General features: G+C 41.6%; 1 protein-coding gene and 1 long non-coding RNA gene across 2 annotated transcripts; one reads left to right on the forward strand and one right to left on the reverse strand.

Annotated features, from left to right (window-relative positions):
• Nucleotides 1-550: 550 nt before the first annotated feature.
• On the reverse strand, nucleotides 551-1,202 carry LOC125965849 (uncharacterized). Its single transcript, XR_007479989.2, has 2 exons — nucleotides 968-1,202; nucleotides 551-892 (listed from the first exon to the last, which is right to left on the reverse strand). It is a non-coding gene; the product is annotated as an uncharacterized lncRNA (long non-coding RNA).
• Nucleotides 1,203-1,305: 103 nt separating this feature from the next.
• On the forward strand, nucleotides 1,306-22,471 carry gcn1 (GCN1 activator of EIF2AK4). Its single transcript, XM_049716693.2, has 57 exons — nucleotides 1,306-1,452; nucleotides 2,161-2,263; nucleotides 2,351-2,414; nucleotides 2,506-2,637; nucleotides 2,797-2,905; nucleotides 3,200-3,298; nucleotides 3,397-3,531; nucleotides 3,619-3,796; nucleotides 3,870-3,944; nucleotides 4,026-4,154; nucleotides 4,297-4,347; nucleotides 4,423-4,521; nucleotides 4,659-4,832; nucleotides 4,929-5,081; nucleotides 5,176-5,268; nucleotides 5,358-5,433; nucleotides 6,302-6,461; nucleotides 6,547-6,736; nucleotides 6,829-6,953; nucleotides 7,091-7,269; nucleotides 7,362-7,455; nucleotides 7,528-7,641; nucleotides 7,719-7,917; nucleotides 8,002-8,154; nucleotides 8,410-8,588; nucleotides 8,688-8,768; nucleotides 9,915-10,058; nucleotides 10,257-10,381; nucleotides 10,599-10,788; nucleotides 10,878-10,948; nucleotides 11,066-11,231; nucleotides 11,348-11,542; nucleotides 11,897-12,143; nucleotides 12,566-12,687; nucleotides 12,826-12,940; nucleotides 13,032-13,211; nucleotides 13,417-13,637; nucleotides 13,721-13,789; nucleotides 13,869-14,007; nucleotides 14,091-14,287; nucleotides 14,942-15,084; nucleotides 15,174-15,291; nucleotides 15,426-15,641; nucleotides 15,760-15,924; nucleotides 16,014-16,175; nucleotides 16,300-16,392; nucleotides 16,467-16,610; nucleotides 16,674-16,943; nucleotides 17,025-17,138; nucleotides 17,211-17,441; nucleotides 17,534-17,727; nucleotides 18,468-18,582; nucleotides 19,141-19,237; nucleotides 19,481-19,629; nucleotides 19,819-19,929; nucleotides 21,224-21,445; nucleotides 21,522-22,471. The coding sequence occupies exons 1-57, from the start codon at nucleotides 1,321-1,323 to the stop codon at nucleotides 21,645-21,647; spliced, it is 8,127 nt and encodes a 2,708-aa protein (XP_049572650.1). The 5' UTR covers nucleotides 1,306-1,320; the 3' UTR covers nucleotides 21,648-22,471.
• Nucleotides 22,472-22,498: the final 27 nt, after the last annotated feature.

Here is a 22,498-nt window from a genome sequence, read left to right on the forward strand (position 1 = left end):
GCCAGGGTGTGTACAGGGGTCAAACATCAAATAAGGATCAAAAGTCACATGTGATAGTGCCGTCTTGCATAACTTTCAGTTTTCAGCTCTTTGATTATCTGGGTGATTGTGCTTGAAACGAAAAGCATGTACATTGTAGTTTGTTAGTTTCGAGTTAAGAAAGCTTTAGCTACACAATACTGGTAGATGATGAGAAAATATGTATGCATTGTGTTCATTTTCAAGTGATTAAGTAGTAAAGTTTTTAGGGTTGACTGGCATGTACTATTGATTGCCACCATCACTTTTTCCTTCGCATGCACCACAATTGGGTGAGAGAAACGAAGCATACATGCTGGAAGTGTGAACAGTCAAAGCTGCTTCAATAATTTATTTAAGAAAAAAAAAAGGAGGTTATCAGGCTTCTGCCACAAAGTTAAACATTGTGAGGGATTTAACACAAAGCACACATCCAGAGTAACAAAATAATGACTCTATCAGAAGATTTTAGTAAGTGCCGTTTCCAGTCCATACCTAAATCTGATTGAACATTTGTGGTGTGAGTTGAGGATGGCTCTGTACGGCAAAAAAAAAAAAAAAAAAGACTGGGTAAGTATTACAACATCAAGAAGTGTTACACTGATACATAACCCTGCCCCAAAAGACCGACCGCTGTAAAAAAAAGTGCCGCAACTTAGTTTGTTAGTCTATATATGCAACTTGTACCCTCCCTTAAAAGTTTCGGTTTGTTTTTCAATTGGAATGTACACTTTAAAGGTCAGGTAGCACTGGTCAGCATGTCCGCCTCACAGTTCAGCGGTTGTGGGTTCAATTTCACCTCCGGCCCTCCCTGTGTGGAGTTTGCATGTTCTGCCCGTGCCTAATACTTTGACATCACAGCCACACCGTAGAACTGGTGAGACAAACACGTATATAAACTTACATTTACAAAACGTACACATTGAATACAAAAGTAAAACATACATACCACTTTGGCCTGCCAGTGAATAACCGGGTACTATACTTAACCTATTCAACTTATTATTGCAACCAGTATGGGATGCAGCCCATGACTGCTGGGAAACCTGAACGGAAAATGGATGTTAGGTCGTTATAGGTCCCATTGTTTACCTTGGTTGTCTACTTTTTTTTTTTTTTATTTGTTGTGTATCACAAATACTGGCTTTTCAACAGTATACTTTTATGGGAGGAAAAGTAAACTTTAAATAACATTGAATTGGAACCAAATTTAATTCAAACTTGTCTCAGGATTGAAAAAAACACAACAAAGCTTACAAATCTGTTATATAGCTGGGCTTAATATAATAATAATTATCATCAATGTCATCATCAAAATGTAATTTACAAGAGAAATCAAGTCGAGGAGCGACAACCAGAACGAGTCCTCAACCGGTAGTGACGTCACCAACTTCTTCCGCTGGTGAGACCGGCAACATGGCAGCGGACATGCAGGTATGTGTGGCTGGCTTTTTGCAACACGATTAACTATTTGACAGTGAAATGTAAGTCGCTCATCCGTCAAATTTGGTATAGTCTTAATATTTTTGTGTGATTTAAAAGAGTGTGTTAGCCCTCAAAGAGACACGTGGCCAGAATTTATTTAGCTTAATGGCTAATCGCTAAGTGCTACGTAAGCTGAGAATGCCTGGCTTCTATCAACATCTGTCCTGCGAGTAACAATAGGCAATTACTGTCGGCCATGCAACCATATTTTTTAAGAATAAAAAAAGACAACTGTATGAACAAGGCATTTAATAATAATAATTTTAGGAGCAGTATGTTAATTACTAGACACAAGTTAGCTGACTGACTTGTATATACACACACACACACACACGCTCCGTCTCTCTGTCAATTTTATTCAGTCGATTACGTAAAGTGTGCCCCCGTTGTCTGTCAGAGCTTGGAATTATTTAGCCCCAACAAACGAGACGATGTAGAAATGGGAATTATTTTCTTGAATTTCAATGACTTCTTTGGCGATCACCAGTTGATTTCGCACACGGCGAGGAATTTAGCATGGACTTCCGTTTCTCCCTATTTAAATGTGCAAAATGCAGATGGACCTTTGTTGTGTGAATTTGACTTTGCAAATGTACATCTACAAACATGTTTGATTTTCTAAAGCACAAGAAATGCTAAATGTTATCTGTTCTCCAGGTTTCCGAGACGCTGAAGAAATTTGCTGTAAAGGTGACTACAGCTAGCGTGAAAGAGCGTAAGGAGATTTTCGGAGAGCTGAAACAATGTTTAAAGGGTAAAGGTGAGTCTGTGGGTGCTTGTGTATGTGATGCTAGTAATAAATAGAGATCCAGTCACGCTGATGATTTTGGGGTGCTATTTATTGCAGAATTACCAGAGCCTGCCATTAAAGGCCTTTGCAAGCTCTTCTGCCTCACTCCTCACAGATATAGGTAACCTTGTGGTCTTATGAAAGATACCTGCATTCTTGGTTTTAACAGTTTTTGTCTTTTCTGTGAACAAGCAATTGTTTGTATTTGTCAGGGATTCTGCATCCCGCCGAGAGATCCTCTCTGCCATTGCTCAGCTGGCTGAACGCCAGCCTGACATTCTGGTGATGAGCCTCCTCCACTGCCTTCTCAACAGTGGGGTTGTCAGTAAAAATGTAGAGCCGGGGTATGTATTTCATACAACTGTTTTTCATTGTGTGTGCGACGGAATTGCCACTTGTATTATGTTGAGTTGCAGCAATGGATGTATAATTCTTCAGATGTCAGAAATAATGGGTACCTGACATTAACTGCGTATTAATGATGTTGTGTTTGTTTCTTCCAGGAAAAGCACAGGGTCTGCTGCCTTCATTGCCCTATCTTGGACCTGCCTTTTAGTCCCTGCAGTCTTTTCTGCTCCGGAGAAGAGACAAGGACCAACCTGGAATAAAATGGTAACTAATTTTAGGTTTGTCATTTTTATACAGTTCAATTGCATGTAATTTATCAAAAATACATTCCAGATCCATTTGTGATAGGTAAAGTCTGTGATTTTTTATGTAGTTTTACCCCTCCAGCACACTTTTTAGTACCTATTTAGAACATATTTGAACTGAATAAAAACTCAATTTCCAAAGTATTCTTTAACAGAGATATAACAGTAGTTTACTGTAATTCTCTGAAAAGATTTGCTATTGTTGTTTGCCAACTTTGTCACTTGAGTTTGTGAATTGGCTGTTGTCACTCAGGTTCACGTTCAGAGCCTGCTTGTGGCCGGGGTTGTAGGTGGAGCCAAATCTACTGCTCAGAAGTCAAGCCTGAAGAATCTCACTCATCTTTGTGAGGAAGTGAGTATAAAGCTTGCAGAAAGGAGTCAAACGTCATCATTTAGAGCGACTTGTACACTGGCATCTGGAGAAATCTGACATTTTGGCTTCTTTCGCAGAATCCGGGTTTAGTTGAGCAGTACATCAGCACATTGTTGACTCTGGACCCATGCTCTACCACCCTAGCCATGCTCGGCGTGTGTTTGGACTTCTGCACAGCTCACAAGGACAAAGCCACAATTGACAAGCATAAGGTGAGTTCTTTGCATCACACCATGGAGTGGAGATTCAGTGCTTTCTGATAAAAAAAAATCTTGCCTCTCAATGTTGCTGCTATCCAGAGCGCCATGTTGGACCTGTACATAAAGACAGTCCTTATGAGCAAGACAAAAACACATCAGCACATTCTGGACAAAAGTAGCTCCCTGTTGCGCCACGTCTCTCACTCTGAGTTCAAGGACTTGCTTCTTCCCAGCATTCAGAAAACAATGCTGCGAAGCCCGGAGAATGCCATGCAAGGTGGGTGTCATGAATTACCGCGCACTTATTCCTCAATTCCTAATGGAGTGTCTTCTAATTATTCTCTCACCAGCAATTTCCTGCCTTCTTTCTGCACTGACTATTGATCTCAGTCAGTATTCTATGGATATTGGAAAGTCTATATCAAGTAAGGAATTTGTACAATGGTCTGCTTAGGTGTATTTTATTCATGGAAAAAAAACTAAGTTACCAGTATTTTTATTTTAAGGTCAATTGAAAGCCAATAATGCCCAGCTTATGGAGGAAGCAATCCAGGCATTACGAAACTTGGCTCAACAGTGCAGTGACACCAATGCTGTACAGGACATTGTCACGCACCTTTTCAAAATTCTTGGAGGTGAAGTAACTATTTGCACTCCAATTTGCTACATTTGATATAATAATAATAATAATAATCAATCACTTCCATTTTCTGAACCAGGTCATATACCAGTAATATTAATAATATTGTTTTAATGTTGCCACACTCATGCTTACAGGATCTGAAGGAAAGCTTACAGTCGTCACCCAAAAGATGAGTGTTTTGTCAGGTATGAGACATTTTATTTCTTCTAAAGTGAGGAAGGGACCATTAAGTTGTAGTTTATTGAATTTTCTGATTTCAGGGATTGGCAGCTGCAGCCACCATGCAGGCTCAGGAGGCTCAAGCCAAACTCTGAGCTCTGCAGTCACAGTGATGTTCATTCCCTTTTTGCAACAGGAAGGTATCCTTGATTTTGTCTGTAATAACTTAAGTGTGATTGCTTAATCATCCTCAGGAAATTGCCAAGACAATGCATGTGTTGGAGCAGTTTGAAGGACTCCCATTTAAATTTATTTTTTTGCTACCCCCTCAATTTAGTTCACGAGGGCACCTTGGTGCATGGAGTGTCAGTGCTCTCCCAATGGAGCAGTCGCCTTACTGTGCAGATTCCTAGTGCTCTGCTAGCTTGGTTCCAGAAGGCATTCACCCTCAAAACCTCCACCTCTCTGGTTCGCCACGCCTACATCCAGGTCATGCTCGGGGCCTTCAAAGGTCAGTCCTCACAAGGCAAATCCTCTACAATGGTCCCCATATCACACATTTGTTTGCGTTTCTTCTGTATTCTCACAATTTTCCCCCTCTTTTCAGGTGACACTCTGGCCCAGGCATCAGAACTTATACCCTTGCTGCTCCAAACAGTAGAAAAAGCTGCAGCACAAAACACACAGAATGCTCTGCTTTCTGAAGGTGTGGCAGCTTCGGTTCTTTTGAGTCGACTGTCCCTGCTTGAAACAATGACTGGTGATGTTCACTTTTTTGTACCCACATCTTATTCATGGAAACTGGTTCAAAAAACAATTGGCTGTAGGATTAACTGTTGACACACTTTCTACAGAAGCAAGATTTTCCAGCTTTTGGAACTTGATCTTGGATGACAAGAAACCACTCTTCACAACAGAGAAGTTCCTCTGCCAGGCCAATGATGAAAGTGAGGCAATCGTTATCGATTACTGTCAGTCATCCTGATGAGTAAATTCAATATGTGAAGCAATGTTTCTTTTGTTGGTCTGCTTTTAGCTCAGCTGACTGTGCTGCTGCTCTGTGAAAGACTTTTCTTGGATCATGCCCACAGGCTTAACACCACCAAAGCTCAGTGAGTTTATGTTCCATAGCATAATGAATGAGTCGTGCGTTAGCTTTAAGTTCCGCATGCGCTAAACCAGTGGTTCTCAAGTGTGGTCACCCTGTGACCTGCATTTTTTTATTCTAAGTGGAGACCCACATTTGTATAAGTTAAGAATATTAGTTACTGTTAAGATATTAATTCATTCTTCTGAACCGCTTATCCTTGGGAGCGCCATGCCAATCGATTGCAGGGCACACATAGACAAACAACCAGCTGTTTTCATGCCTACGGAAAATTTGGAGTGGTCAGTTGGCCTACCATGCATGTTTTTGGAATGTGGGAGGAAACGGGAGTTCCCAAAGGAAACCTACTCAGGCACGGGGCAAACATGCAAACTCCACACAGGAAGGCCGGAGCCAGAATCAAACCCCACACCTCAGAATTGTGAGACAGATGTGCTAACCAGTGCTACACTTTGCCACCTTGTTAAAGAAATTACTTTTGAAAATTAGCACTAACATAGCAGTAGTCATAATTACAGTAAATCCAGTATTTAAATGGAAAAAATACAAGTGTAAAACATTAAATCAAAAGCAAAAAGTCGTATGTAGTTACTGTCCTAAACCGAGGACCCGTTATAATTTTTTCCTACCGGTACTTGTCCATGATCCGCCTATGATGGAACCTTGACCCAACATGTGAAAATCACTGTGCTAAACATAAGAAAATACTCTGACAGTCAAGGGCAAATGTGTGGGTTGCCATGTTTAACCAATGTTTAACTTGTCCAAGCTAAAGTGCCACGACACAAATGACTACTTTTTTTTTTTTGCATGCATGAACATGATTCTCAAAGAAAGAAGTTCATCTTGGTTATATCTAACCACTCTTACAGGATGTATCACAGTGCCACTGTGGCAGTCCTGCTGTCTCAGAGCTGGCGTGTGAGGAAGCGGGCAAAGCAGACAGTCAGAAAACTGCTTTCTTCATTGAGTGGCTCCAACTTCGCCCAGGGCCTTCTAGGTGAACTCCGAGCTGTCATCAACAAACACAAAGTATGGGCCACAAAACAGAATTACTTACCATATCTTGGTTCTGCTTCGATAAATAGGTCTGAATTGCTTTTGGTTGTTTCCTCAGGTTATGCCCCAGGATGTCTTGGTGTTGGAGTCTGGAGAGCTGACTGAGCTTGGTCGCTACTACATTCGTCCACGTGTACTGCTGGATGCTCTGCACGTCATTTGCACCTCAGCCAGTCAATGGAGTGACCCTAATGAATTGGAGAACTTGGCTATGGAGATCCTCATTGTTGCTCATCATCCATCCCTAGGTACAAGGAGGAGCAGTCTTGTGTTATTCACTGCCCTATTTAAATGTTTCTTGTGATTTACATCCGGGCTATTCTGTGTGCATCTCTCTAAGTTGAGTCTCGCAGTGGTCTGTGGCCATCCCTGCTCTCGTCCATGAACATAAAAGCAGAAGAATTTATAGAAAATAATCTGGAGGCTATTCTGCCACATCTGTTGGAGGTCAACACTGATAACCAGGTGAATACCTAATATTCCTAATAATATCCTGATTTTATTTCAGAAAAATAAAGAGTTATGTCAAGAAAAAGATTGTTTAGAGTTCACAAATGCATAGCATTAATTCTAAAAAAAATATCCTGAATAATTTTCCTCAGGCAGTGAAAAATGCTGTTGGTGCCCTCTGCGGGCTTTCTCCTGACAAGCTGCTACCTCGTGTCATCAGTCACGTAACAAAGGAGCTTTCCCAACCTGCTCTAGTTCTTGTCACCAAGGAGGAGTACGCTATTATGCAGACTCCTGAGGGGGAACTATATGATAACTCCATCATTGAGAGGTAAAAAAACAACAACATTCCAATAGGTTTGTCATGTCATTGGCCTGCGGTAGTTTAATGGCGCACCTCTTCCTATCACTTTTTCCCCGCAGTGCACAGAAAGAGAACATCAAGAAAGGGAATATCAAGAAAGAGAACAAGGTCTACTCCTACAAGGAGCAGATTTTTGGACTCGAGTTACAGGAGGTAATTTAAAACCAATTTTCTATGCTATTTTAATTACTATATATGTATCTAAATGTAATTTTGATTTCACAGGAGATTAAGAAGAAACGAGGCATCAAGGATGACGTGCAGCTCACCAGCAAACAGAAGGAAATGATTGAATTGCAGCGTGTGAAAGAGCATTCTATTCGCAAAAGACTTCAAGGGGTAAGAAAACAAAGCAGTTACGTGACTTTTATTCTTCTAACCTTGTTGACTTTTGACATGGTTGTCATTTTGTCCAGCTCGATGAAGAGTTTCAAAGTGTGGTGGGTCTCCTAGCAGCTGCTCTAAAAGAGAGACCAGCTCAGATGACCAGAGAGCTACCATCAGTCCTCCAGGTTTTGTTGCCTCTGTTGCACTCACCTCTGGCTGCTCCACGCATCCAGCAGATCTTCTTGGACATCGGAGAGTACCTCATACCCCATCACCTCCATCATCTCGGTACCCAACCTGCTTCATAGTTGTAGCTGTAGACGCAGCTGTTCAATTTCAGACCACTGTATTGCAATGTATGCTTTTCTCGAGGTGCTCTTGTGGGACATGTGACTTTACGATTGCTGAAGCCTGAGTGTGAACTGGATCCAGCCTGGGAGGAGGAGGACCTGGACAAAGCAGTTACCCGCACTGTACATCTGCTACATCAGCACACTGTCCCTCAGAAAGCTGGCAAGACTAGTGGTAAGGAGAGTTATCATTCTCTGTCAAATCCAAATCAGAAATGCCTCCATGAAAACAGGCAGATTATATTTGTGTTCAATCATAATAAAACATTTGCATTTACTTCGGAAAACAATGATGAGCATTTTTGCCTGTTTTCCAAGATGTTACAAACCAAAACAGTAACTGAATGAAAATACTTCATGGGATTTGTATCACTGACTGTGATTTGGGCCGTTCTATCTTTTTATTGTTTTATATCTTTTTTTCTTCCAGGTGTGAGCCCACTACCTGCCCCTGCTTTTTGCTTCTGCTTTCCTTTCCTTAACGCCACTCTCAGAGAGTCCTCAGGCAGTACAGACGAGGCAGAGAGCAGAATGACTAGATCTTTGCAAATCATCCATGAGCATTGTCAGCTACGGGCTCAGACAGATGAGTCAACCATTATAGATGAGGTACAGTTTGCTTTTCATGCTGAAATTCAACCCATCTTATTTCGTTGTTCTTGCTTACAAATTTGGCAAGACTACTTTAATTTTTTTATACCTTCTCAGAATGGCCCTGAGCTGCTTCCACGTGTTGACATGCTGATACTGCTGACCAGAATTATTTCCACTGCCGCACCAAGACTTCAGGTAAACTTTGCCAATCCAAGCATTGTCAAAAGTCAAAGTCAAAGTCTCCTTTATTGCTTATGCCTGATTGGTGTACTCGAAGAAAGTTTACAAGTTAAAACTGAACTCTGCAGGATTTTGCCCCCAAATGTCTTTACAGTAGCCTTTCCATTTGACTGTTCATGAATCACCCATTTTATAAATAGCAGATTAACATTAGCTGTTTATAATGGGTATTCTTGCAAGCCTTTGTAAAATAATTTTCACACTTGAATCGGGTTTGAACTTCCTGTGCTCTTTCTGTGGATACGACACCATGCACCTTCTCGTGTTAGCTCACTGTCACGACCAGAAGCTATTATTTTGCCATAATGGATTCTATATTTGCTCAGAAGAGATTGTCCCCACCCACAATTTTTCAGAGTACGTAAGTCCCAAAAAAAAAAAAAAAAACATGCACGGGAAGAAAAGAGCGTTTGCAATTTATTTTTACAGCCACAGGTGGCTGTAGCTATTAGAAATTCAACATAGTACTGCGGCTTGCTTTAGGCCAGTGGTTCTTAACCTTGTTGGAGGTACCAAACCCCATCAGTTTCATATGCGCCGTCACCGAACCCCTTGTTAGTGAAAAATATATTAGGTTTTAAATTCAAGGCATACATGTTTTTTACTGGTGCACAAAATGAGCCGTGCATGGACATCATCTTGTTCAAAGAACAACACCAACACAATGCATGAACTCACAACAAATTACATACTGGCAAATCAGAATTTACACAATAAATCAGGTTTGTTCGGACCTCCTCAGTGGAGGCTCTGTCGAACCCCTGAGACCGACTCACTGAATCCCTTGGGTTCGATCGAACCCAGGTTAAGAACCACTGCTTTAGGCATAAACAGCCAGCCATTTTAGTTTTAAGTCTTTGACTTTAGACAAAAATCTTTTAAACAAAATGATCACAAAACAGCCACTGAACAAAACACAGTCTCTATATGAATGTAAAATTTGTTGTACATTATTATAGTTGAGTGTATGTAAACCTTTGTGTACATGAGTTGTAATTTCTTCAATATTTTGAGCCAAATGTGATGATAGCATTGTTTTCTGTATTGATGTAGTTGTGGACTGTGCAGTTGTTTGACAAGCAATTCCAACTTTTGTATTAGGTTTTGGCGTCTCAGTGTCTAACAGCACTTTGTAGCAGTGCTGGAGGAGGTGATGGCTGCACAGTAGCAGAGCAGTCAGAGATAGATGTCCTGCTCAACGCCCTCCTTTCACCTTGCTTCTCTGTCCGTGATGCAGCTCTCAGAGTGAGTTTCAAATAACCCCATTCCATTTTAAGTTTGCTCTTTGCCTTATTTCCTTGTGAAGAAGTTCAACTATTTACCAAGAAGCCCACAAGAATTGGACAAATGCTACATTGAATACAAACTAATCATTATAGTTTGTCCTATTTGTTTGTTTGTTTGTTTTTTTATTTATTTTATTTTTCTGACGCCGTTGTGCAGGGACTGTCAGAGATGGAGTTTGCTTTGTCGACAGACCCCACAGAGCAAAGTGGACTGAGTTTGCTGCGAAGGCTCTGGGTCGCTAGGTTTGATGTTGAAGAAGAGGGACGGGCTTTTGCTGAAAAGTATGTATTCTTGAGTTATGTGTTTCATTTTTCTGTTTGTCTGTAGAATCCTGACGTTACATTTTTTTTGTCATAGTATGATACTTTGACGTAGAGAAAGCAGTAATTACTAAGTAATATAACCATGTTTGTCAATTGCAGTAAAAACAAGTTTATTATTGTTTTAAGTGGGTGATTTTGTGAAAACAAAGATAAGCAATTTCTTTGGTGGTCTTAGACTCTGGGAGTCTCTTGATCTGGAGTTGGTCCCAGAGCTCTGCTCCCTACTCATTGGAGACATCACTCACCATGAAGAGGCTGTTCGTTCCGCTGCTGCTGAAGCACTGTCAAGTGCAGTTTCTCACTATAGAGAGCAATCTGCCCCTGTTCTTGGACAGCTAACGGAACTCTACCACAAAAAACTTTATGTAAGAGACTACATACACTATACCAATTATCTAAACAAGACCAACAACCAAAGCAAACAAACATGTATTTATCCTCATCTTTATTAAAGAGGCCACCCCCTGTGCTGGATACATTGGGCAGAATCGTCTCTGAATCTCCACCGGATCAATGGGAAGCAAGGTATGAGAGAGAGAAAAGAAATCATCTCACCATTGTATAGGTCCAATGTGGCAAAATCAAAACGTTCAACTCAGTTCACTCATTCATTTAGCACTTATTTGTCATTCATGGCTCTAGGTCTGGCATTGCTCTCACTCTGAACAAGCTGGCCCAGTACTTGGACGAATCACAGGTGACTCCCCTCTTCCTCTTCTTTGTTCCTGATGCTCTGAACGACCGTCACACTGAGGTGCGGCGCTGCATGTTGGAAGCAGCCCTCTCAGCCCTCAACACACATGGAAAGGTGAGGCTTGCCCCCTTTTTTTTAAACATTCCCTGTGGTTTTCAATGCATGTGATATCATTTGTGTTTAAATTTTCAAAAGTTCACAGGTTTCTCTGAATGTCATGTGTGTTATAGGACAATGTTAGCTCCCTGCTGCCAGTGTTTGAGGAATTTCTGAAGAATGCCCCCCAGGATGCCAGCTACGATGCTGTCCGTCAAAGTGTGGTCATTCTTATGGGCTCCTTGGCCAAACATCTGGATAAAGATGACCCAAAGGTCAAACCTATAGTGGCCAAGCTCATTACAGCGCTTTCTACACCAGCTCAACAGGTAAGAAACTTTGGCTAAAAACTCTTAATAGTTTCAATGATTTTTGTTTTGTGGTTGTTGCTTAGATTTAGTATTATTCAAAAGACAAGTGACGGTGAGACTTTTTACGTCACACAGATAATCTTTTATCCCACTGGAATGCGTCTTGAACAACTTGAAACAAAGAATGAATTGTGAACAAGTGTGCTTTCTTTCAGACTTTTTTGTTATCGGAATTGTTCACCGATTTTCAACCAAGACTTTATAACACAAATCAATAGAAAAAAAAAGATGAATTGTTATTGAATCTTTCAGACAATAAAGGAGACATATCGTGTTCCTGGATATAACGGTTTTGCGGTCTTTGTTGTGTAGGTTCAAGAGTCAGTGGCCAGCTGTTTGCCTCCTTTAGTGCCTGCCATCAAAGAAGATGCGGCAGGGATTGTAAGGAATCTGCTGCAGCTGCTGCTGGAGAGTGACAAGTATGCTGAGAGGAAGGGAGCTGCCTATGGGCTCGCCGGCCTGGTCAAAGGGCTTGGTATCCTGGCTCTCAAGCAGCAGGAGATCATGGCAACGCTGACTGATGCCATTCAGGACAAGAAAAACTTCAGACGGAGGGAAGGTGAGTAATCACTCACCAAAGAATTAAACTCCCCTCTTGACAAGCTACTGGGCCTCAACCCCACTAAAACTCCATATAGCACAAAAAGCACACAAGATTGTCTGTTAGTTTCTCTTTTTAGAAAATGGCAGTCTTCAACATTTGACTTCTGTGAGATTTCTTCTGCTTTATCCATGTGTAATAAATAGACTTTACACAATCTGGAAAAAAATCTGATTTGAATAGAAAACATGTATTCATTAACTAATTAGCAGAACTTGATTGTTGGGTTCATTGCCTCCAACAAATATAAGAACCACTTCATTAAAGTCGAACCAATTAATCGATTATCAAAATGCTAGTTGGTTAATTTGTTTTTCCTTTTAGTTAATTAATCGATTAGTGGTTGCACCTTTAGAATATTAACGTTCGTTCTTTTCCAGGGGCACTTTTTGCGTTTGAGATGCTGTGCAACATGTTGGGCAAACTGTTTGAGCCATATGTTGTCCATGTGCTGCCACACCTCCTGCTCTGCTTTGGAGACGGAAATCAGTATGTAAGAGAGGTGAGCAAGAAAATCAATTCATAATGTGGGTTTTTTAATGTTTTTTTTTTTTAATTTATTTTCTTTTAACATCAAATCAGTTTCACAAACAAATACACAGAGTTTTGTGACTTAATGGTTCTTTCCTCACTGCACCAGGCTGCTGATGACTGTGCGAAGGCAGTGATGAGAAACTTGAGTGCACATGGTGTGAAACTAGTTTTACCTTCTCTGCTAGTGGCCCTCGAAGAGGAATCGTGGCGGACTAAAGCAGGTCTGCTCAGACAACACACAAACACAAGCCCTGAGTGTATTGAAACAATCTGCATTTTCCAACATCTAATCTTCCAATTGTGCTTTTCAAGGCTCTGTGGAGTTACTTGGTGCCATGGCTTTCTGTGCACCTAAGCAGTTATCTTCCTGTTTGCCAAGCATTGTCCCGAAACTGACCGAAGTGTTGACTGACTCTCATGTGAAGGTGCAAAAAGCTGGTCAACAGGCTCTTAGACAAATTGGCTCAGTCATCCGTAACCCTGAAATTCTCGGTAAGAAGGGTGTTGTTGTTTTTTGTATGTTTTGAAATATACAAACACATTTACAACAGCTAGTTCTGCAATCCTCAAGACTAGATGACCATTTTTTTGTTGAGGTCTCCCATCTCTCGAGGGTGATAGGTAGAACTGCCAGCTGTCAGTGGTATGTTGTAACATCTCATTCATAATGACTTTTCATTCATGATCCCTTTCCCAGCTATAACGCCCATCCTACTGGATGCTCTTACTGATCCATCCCAAAGAACGCAAACGTGTCTTCAAACTCTTCTGGACACCAAGTTTGTCCACTTCATTGATGCCCCCTCCCTTGCCTTGATCATGCCTATTGTCCAGAGAGCCTTCCAGGATCGTTCCACTGACACTCGCAAAATGGCTGCTCAGATTATTGGCAATATGTACTCCCTTACCGACCAGAAGGTATTGTTTATCGCTATACAATTTAAGCTTGTCTGCATCATATTCTATGAACCAATCTGTGGAATGTTTATGTTGGGTAATAGGATCTGTCACCGTACCTGCCAAGTGTCATTCCTGGACTGAAAACTTCTTTATTGGACCCAGTGCCTGAGGTGGGATTGATGAACAACAAATAATAGCAGTGTATGTGTGTGTGCGTGTGAAACTGATGCAGTAGCTGCTTCTCTTCAGGTGCGTACAGTGTCAGCCAAAGCCCTGGGAGCCATGGTAAAGGGAATGGGTGAATCCTGCTTTGACGACCTTCTGCCGTGGCTCATGGAGACGCTAGCCTCTGAGCAGAGCTCAGTAGATCGTTCTGGGGCAGCTCAAGGTCACTAACCTTGCTTAGCATTTCTGTCGTTCTAAATCAAACGAATCAAATTGCTGACAGAGTTCCATTTCTGGTGTATTCAGGGCTGGCTGAGGTGATGGCCGGGCTTGGAGTCGAGAAGCTGGACAAATTGATGCCAGATGTGGTGCAGACAGCTAGTAAAGTGGATATAGCCTCCCATGTCAGAGATGGCTACATCATGATGTTCATCTACCTGCCTCTCACATTTGGAGACAAATTCACTCCCTATGTCGGGCCCATCATCCCCTGTATTCTAAAGGTAATTGCCCCTCTGGTTGGAATGTTAAGATTGGTCATCACATTATTCTAGTTGTGTGATGACTACAGTTGGGCAGTTGAGTGTGAAAAATCGATTGAAACCAGGACGAACGTTCCGGTTCTCCTGGAATCGTTGTCATTTCAAAATTCCAGTTCCTCCTTTCGATTCCTTGTCCATCAACCCAAAGAAGAACCCACCTTAATTTAATTAAGTGCGCACACATGCACACAGCTCCGATCAAAAGTGTGGCTTAATTTTGTTCAAGTAAATGACAATTCATCCTAGAACAACGCGTATTGCTGTTGTGCAAAAGAGGTTTTCGCGACATGTAGAAGTTAATGGAATCCCATGTCTGACAACCCCCACCCATGCAGCATAGTTTTTGTAAACAAGTTTTTTTTTCTATTCAAAACCGAATAGGAATGACCCAATTACCTGCAATACTTAGACATAACATAGTTAATACAATAATCATCTAGTCCTTTTTAATTCTGCAATGCCATCTGTAAAACCTTTACTCCTTAACTTCACTATATGCCTGTATATATACTATATATATATTTTTTTAATGCAAATACAGATTCAGTCTTTGCACAATACTTTTAGCGTTTTATTTGACTTGATTGTCTTAACTTTTGTGATGTGATTCACTAGGCTCTGGCTGATGAAAATGAATATGTGAGAGACACTGCGCTACGAGCTGGCCAGTGTATCATCAGCATGTATGCAGAGACTGCAATTGCACTTTTGCTTCCTGAACTAGAGCAGGGGCTGTTTGATGACCTCTGGAGAATTAGGTCAGCAAGACATTCTCTCAATAAAGTATTTAAAGATTGGGTAGACGTAGCTTGAATAACTGCACGCCCATGTTTGTGTTGCTTTACAGGTTCAGTTCTGTCCAGCTGCTTGGAGATCTGCTATTCCATATCTCTGGCGTGACAGGAAAGATGACCACAGAGACTGCATCAGAGGATGACAATTTTGGAACTGCTGCATCAAATAAAGTATGAACATGTATTTTAACTAGCAAATTACTTGTGATAGGATCAGTGTATCCTAGTGTATTGTGCATCAAAACCTCTATCTTTTAACATTTGATGTTTTTGCCAGTGGCTAACTAGAATTGTCACACTTCTAGGCCATCATTTCAGCACTCGGCGCTGAGCGGCGTAACCGGGTTCTTTCCGGCCTCTATATGGGACGTTCGGATACCCAGCTGGTAGTTCGCCAGGCATCTCTTCACGTGTGGAAGATAGTCGTGACCAACACACCGCGAACCCTTCGAGAAATCCTCCCGACCCTCTTCAGCCTCCTGCTCGGCTTCTTGGCCTCCACCTGCCCTGACAAGAGAACTGTATGTACCTGATGGTTATTTGCCTTTTGTTTTTGTTTTTCTTCCTTTTTTTTTGCCACCCAAAAACCACCTTCCTTATTATTATTTTTTTAATCACTGCATGTGTGTGTGCTTTCAGATCGCTGCCCGGACACTGGGTGATCTAGTGAGAAAGCTGGGTGAGAAGATTCTTCCAGAGATTATTCCCATTCTGGAACAGGGTCTGCGTTCTGACAAGAGTGATGAAAGGCAGGGCGTCTGCATTGGCCTCAGTGAGATCATGAAGTCCACCAGCAAAGATGCTGTCAGTCATACAAATAAATGCATTTTCCTCATCATGGGTCAAGCAGATCCTCACTATTAAATCACTGAACGTATGGTATTGTTCCATAGGTCCTGGTCTTCTCCGAGTCTCTGGTCCCCACTGTAAGGAAGGCTCTGTGCGACCCACTGGAAGAAGTCAGAGAGGCTGCAGCCAAAACATTTGAGCAGCTCCACGTAACCATTGGTCACCAGGCACTGGATGACATCCTGCCTACTCTGCTGAAACAACTTGTAAGTTCGAAAACGATGAAAACATTCTATGCAACATTAACAGTAGACTTGCCATGGGTTGTTTCTTTTGTTTGTTGTGAGTTTTTTTCCCCCCAACTTAAGCTGTGCTAAATTATTTTCTCAGGATGACGAGGACACAGCAGAGTTTGCTTTGGATGGCTTGAAACAAGTCATGGCAGTGAAGAGTCGATCGGTGCTGCCCTATTTGGTGCCAAAGGTAGCAGTCGATGACAACAATCACCATAAGAAGTGGAATAATGTGACTAATGAAACCAAATCCTGTTCTCCCAGCTGACCGCTCCTCCTGTCAACACTCGTGTATTGGCCTTCCTGTCAGCTGTGGCTGGTGATGCCCTGACCCGACACCTCGGTGTCATTCTCCCTGCCCTTCTCTCCTCACTTAAAGGAAAACTAGGAACAGAGGATGAACCTCAGGTAACGTATTTGCTGATGCTGTTGCTTTTTTTTTACACTGCTGATGAATGCTATTTGCATCAGGAATTATGCAGTTGTCAAACAGTGATCCTCTCCGTGGACGATGAAGTGGGCCAACGCATCATTATTGATGATCTGTTGGAGGCAACTCGAAACTCAGACGCTGGCCTCAGACAGGCCGCTGTTACTATCCTCAATGCCTACTTTGCCCGCACCCGCCTGGACTATAGTGCTCATACACGCAACCTGCTGTCAGGCCTCATCCACCTCCTTAATGACACTAACACAGAGGTTCTGTCTCAGAGTTGGGACACAATCAACTCCATCACTAAGGTGCGTTCATGTGAAGGAGTGTTTCCATTATATTCTGCTTCTAGGGTCATGAACTGACTCTGTTTTTTTTTTTCTACCAAGAAACTGGACGCAAGCAGCCAGCTGGCTCTAATTGATGACCTTCATCGAGACGTTAGATCAGCAGCTGCTGATGTAAAAGGTCAACACTTACCTGGATTCTGTCTGCCCAAAAAGGTAAGAAGTTTCTATTTCACAATTGGAATGTGAAAAATAGAACCTACTCTCACTCATCTTTGTGCTTTCCAGGGTGTTACTTGCATCCTGCCTGTCTTGAGAGAAGGCGTCCTTACTGGTAGCCCTGAGCAGAAGGAAGAAGCAGCCAAAGCCTTAGGAGGAGTTATTAAATTGACATCCCCCGAAGCGCTGCGGCCCTCTGTGGTCAACATCACTGGCCCCCTTATTCGTATCTTGGGTGACCGCTTTGCCTGGACAGTGAAGACAGCTCTGTTGGAGACTCTTACTCTTCTGCTGGCAAAGGTCTGTTTAAAAGGTTCTCTTCTTCAATATCAAAATTTCTTCGAGATGGAGATGCAAAGTTTCACTCATGCATGTGATGTTCCACCTTGCAGGTGGGTATTGCTCTGAAGCCCTTCCTGCCACAGCTGCAGACCACCTTCCTAAAGGCCCTGCAAGACTCGAGCCGTGCGGTGAGGTTGAGGGCCGCTGAAGCTCTTGGCCAATTGGTTTCCATCCACACCAAGGTTGATCCACTTTTTACAGAGCAACTCGCTGCCATTCGCAATGCAGAGGACCCTGGAGTCAGGTGGGTGCACTCGTTGGAGATTAAGGTTACTTAAGTATTCATTGATCTCTATGTGACGATAGGTTCTGACTGAGAAATTAGTTTGCTTCCAAGTTACTGTACATGTGATTATGCATTATTGTACTCCACCAGGATACTTTGTATGTGTGGTATAGTAATTCGCCCTGTCTGCTCAGGAGCATTTTTGTGTATCATAATTATGTTCATAAGAATACTTGGGATCTCAGCAGTGGCTTTTTTGTAGAAAATGAAGGGTAAATGAGTTCCCTAACTTCACCACCAGGTGGCACAGCTACACTGTCGCCGGCTGTTATGTAATTATAGGTCCTGTTGCTTTTTTTTTTTTTTTTTTTTTTTTAAATAATTGCAACAACAAAAAGGACAAAATGGCACATGGAAACTGTAGTCACAGTCACTGTAGCTTGTTAAGCCACGGCACGTTTTACTTAATTCCATTGGTCAACAGCAAATTTAAATCAGCGATCTTAAATGCGCGTGTGTGTATACACATGTATTTACACGTGTACATGTTTATATGTACATATGCATATACGTATGTACATGTAATATGTATTTTCTAGTGGGATTACTATTTAGTCTGTAAATTTCTTTGCATGTTTTGTGGCACAATGGCACTGCATTTAATTTCTCACACACAAATACAACTATTACTAGCAGCGTGTGATTATATTGTTTTGGTGTTATGTTTTACATTTGTTATCACACTTTGTCTTTGACAGGGAGACAATGCTACAAGCTCTAAGGTTCGTCATTCAAGGGGCTGGGTCAAAGGTGGACCCAAACATCCGCAAGAACATCACCACCACATTACTAGGCATGCTGGGACATGACGAGGTATGACATTTGGAGCGTGTAACTTGAAGCATTTAACAAGGTTGAGAAGATTTCCTGGAGTGAAAAGCCTTTGCCTTCTAATTTAACCATTCAGTTAAATAAAGTGTAACTGTCAAAGCTTTCCCAAACAGTGTTTTGTGGTATTAGTATTTTACCTGTGAGCACTGTGATGAAGCGGACGTCTGTGGTAGACAATGTCGTTTGAATCAAAGGTGGTTTTAAGCAAATAGGGCAGCAGTCTCTCATCTTGGGCTTAGAAACTGCAGGGGTACTGTTCAAGTCTCAAAGAAATTTGAAGTAGTTGATGCCTAACACGCAAGGCCTGGACCTCAACAATTTTGGGGGGCCACGTCACTTCGACGTCTCTCCGTGCATGCCAGCATGTAAGGTCTACCTCTGTGTGTGGTGTGCAACAAAAATATATTGAAGATTGAATATGATTTCCTTTTGAATCATTTATTTAAGCATAATGCATTGTTTGATTAAAAAAAGAAGTCAATACCTTCTTGTTTCTTTCTGTCTGCTCTCTCATCTCTCTGTGCGCGCTTGCACAAATAGGATGCAACTCGGATGGCTTCAGCTGGCTGTATTGGTGAGCTCTGCCCTTTTCTGTCAGAGGAGGAGCTGAAGAGTGTGTTGCTTCAGCACGTCTTGGGTTAGTATCTGCTGGAAAAGGCAAAGTTGTCACAAAGTTGGGATTTTTAGTTTCTTAAAAAACAAATTTGTGAATAGCAAATTGTATGCAGGGGCTCACTGTATTGGTGAAGTGATGCATCTCAATTTAGAGACAGACTTCTTTGTTTGTGAGGGAGTGGACCTCGTCTGTGTCTTTTTCTAGTCTATATTATTAGTAACATGGTGTATGAGAAAACTAATACCTGTTTTTCTCCGGCTGCAGCTGATATGTCAGGGGTCGACTGGATGGTGCGTCATGGTCGTAGCTTGGCGCTAGCCATAGCTGTCAAGTGTGCGCCTGAGAAGCTGTGCGGGAAGGAATACTGCGACACCGTGATGGAGACCATTTTGAACAACGCCACTGCTGATAGGGTGAGCAGAAAGTTTGCTGCCTGTCTGCATGTTCTACTTATGCTTCTGATATTTCCATAATTTTTGTATCATGTAAAGCCTTGATATTTAATACTGTATTGATATATAGAAATCATCTTGGGTGTTAATTACATTCTATACCACCAGTGTAGTGTATGAGTCAATTATTTGACCTGGTTCCTCTTGCAGATCCCCATTGCTAGCAGTGGGATAAGAGGAATGGGATTCCTGATGCGATATCAGCTTAGCGTGGATGGAGGCAGTAATGTTTCCCAGCGCTTCATCACACAATTTGTCAAGGTTTGTTATGCCGTACATAATCAGTCAGGAATTTATATATAATCCCGTTTTTTTAGGCTGCAATGTTTTCAAATGACAAAGATTTCCATATGAATCTGATCTCAATCCAGAAAAAGAAAGAAGCTGTTTAGTGTAAACTTGAAGAGTCTTGAAATGGGGAATTTTGCAAAGCATTTACAGGATATTCTATACTGTATATTTGATTACATTTTTTTTTTCATCTTTATGCTATATGCATATTGTTTCCCTTTTCTCACTTGAGTTGGTATACCATTTGACCAAGCCTTGCTACAAAAGCCAAGAATCCATGGGTAATTAATGCCCCTATAGGCTTTTAAAATTGCATATTTTCTTCTTTTTAAAGTCCACTTTCCAGACTCCGCTGGGTAGGACTGGATTCTCAATATGGCTTTCTTCCACTGGAGGTGGGCCATGGCCAGTGGGTGAAATGCCATACTGAGAATATTTTTGGAGCAAAGGTTTTTACAGTCAGATGCCCTTCCTGACACCAACCCAAGGGGAAATTGATTTTCTGTAGGGGTTGACTCCCTTAGCTCAATTCCAACCCTTAATGCTGAGTGCCAAGCAGGGAGGCAATGGGTCCCATTTTTATAGTCTTTGGTATGACCCGGCCGGGGTTTGAACCCACAACCTTCCAGTCTCAGGGTGGACACTCTACTACTAGGCCACTGAGCTGGTCATATGGAAGGCCCAAAATGATGGCAAATGACTACTTTGTTTGCAACGAAGCATCCCAACTTTGAATTATTTCCTTGGCACCAAGCTGTCACTAAATGACACCAAGGTTATATTGTTATTGCTTGGGCCTGAGCACAAACACTGCATATAGGTGAGTTTTTCAGTAAATAGCAGAGGATAGGTGAAATAATTGGAGTATGTGGAGGTCACTTTACTAGAATGCCTCATCATACTGAGAAACTACAGTCTCTACATAATTTGTAGAAATAAGAATCACTACCATAGAGGCTGATCCTAATGTGATTTTTTTTTCTCAATTACCCTTTCAGACAAACTCTACACTTGAGGAATCTTAAATTATTAACCCTTCATATTGTACAATGCAAGTTGTCAGAAGAAATTCCGTGTGCTATGCCATCTTTACTTAGCACATCTTTACGTTTCACAAGTTGTGAACATGTTCTAAAATTCCTTAATGAACCTGCTGGATTACCATAGCATGTATGGATTGTCAATAATAACAAATTTGAGGTTTGAAATGTGTAGTAGGATTGTAGTGTTCCTTGTGACACCTGCTGTCTGTGTGACCTCGCAGTGTCTTCAGAACCAGTCCAGTGACATCAGGCTGGTATCAGAACGGGTGCTGTGGTGGGTCTTCAAAGAGCCCGCGTCACCCACCATGGAGGCGAATCACATTAAGGCCCTGCTGAAGACTCTGTTGGACAACACCAAAGACAAGAACACCAGCGTCAGAGCTCAGAGCGAGCACACCATCGTCAACCTACTACGACTCCGCCAGGGAGAGGAATGCATGCAGGTCAGACCACTAGCACTTAATATGGTGCAAGTAGTTGACGCAAGAAGTCACTCCTGTTGTACATTGTGCGTTTCAGACGATTACAGCCATTCTGGACTCCGCAAGCAACGACCTTCTCTCAGAGTGTCATCGCCGTTCTTTGAAGAAGATTGCCAGTCAGCAAGACTCCAATGAAGAGATAGATGATACCATACTCGTGTGATTGAACAGACTGAGCTATTTAATAATGTCAGCCAAAAAATGTATTGATTAATGTGGTCTCCATTGTATTCTATTAGAGCTCCACACACGATCACCTGCTCATGTTGCTCTGTTTTCCAGCACAGAAACTCAGGGTACTTGCCAGCTGACAAAAAGAAATGCAAGACCAGACCTGTATTTCACCCAGTCAACTTTTTCACTGCCCCTTTTCAATGCAGATTCACAATTTGAGAACACAGTTATGCAATTACATCAATTTCAGCATTAATTCAATGTTTTTGTCTCCCCCCCAACTTTCAGATGATGTTTTCTGATTTAGCAAACTCTAAATTATTGTCATTTTGGTAATAGTTGCACTGGATTACTGAGAAGTATTTTCCAGTCTAATCTGGTAGTGTTTTACAGGGATTTATACAAAAGCTGCATTTGAGTGTGCCGCAAGTTCCTGTGCTGAGAAACAACTACTGGTTTTCAGTATTCCAATCCCAAATCCCCCTTCCCACAAATTTTACTCAATTCTTTTAAAGGAATTTAAACCCTAAATAAAAAACCTTTTAAGTTATCACTTTTTTCTTTTCTTTTTTTTTTATGACAGTAAGGCCAATTCTTTTGCAAATTTTCACATTTGTTCTCCTGTTTTTACTAAAATGATTTGTGATGCCACTGTGATGGCATATTGCACAGATCCTTTGTTTTGTTGTTGCTTTTTCGTCTAAGAGATTTGGGGGAGGGCAGTCTCTATGGCAGCAGATTCTTACCCCATTGATGTGGCTGTAAAAAGGAAAGACACAATAAAATTGTAAAGAAAAAAAAAACTTGATTTCATACTGTAGACTGAGTGAATTATTTGAA

Source organism: Syngnathus scovelli, chromosome 3 (assembly GCF_024217435.2).
Source record: "Syngnathus scovelli strain Florida chromosome 3, RoL_Ssco_1.2, whole genome shotgun sequence".
Taxonomy (NCBI): Eukaryota; Metazoa; Chordata; class Actinopteri; order Syngnathiformes; family Syngnathidae; genus Syngnathus; species Syngnathus scovelli.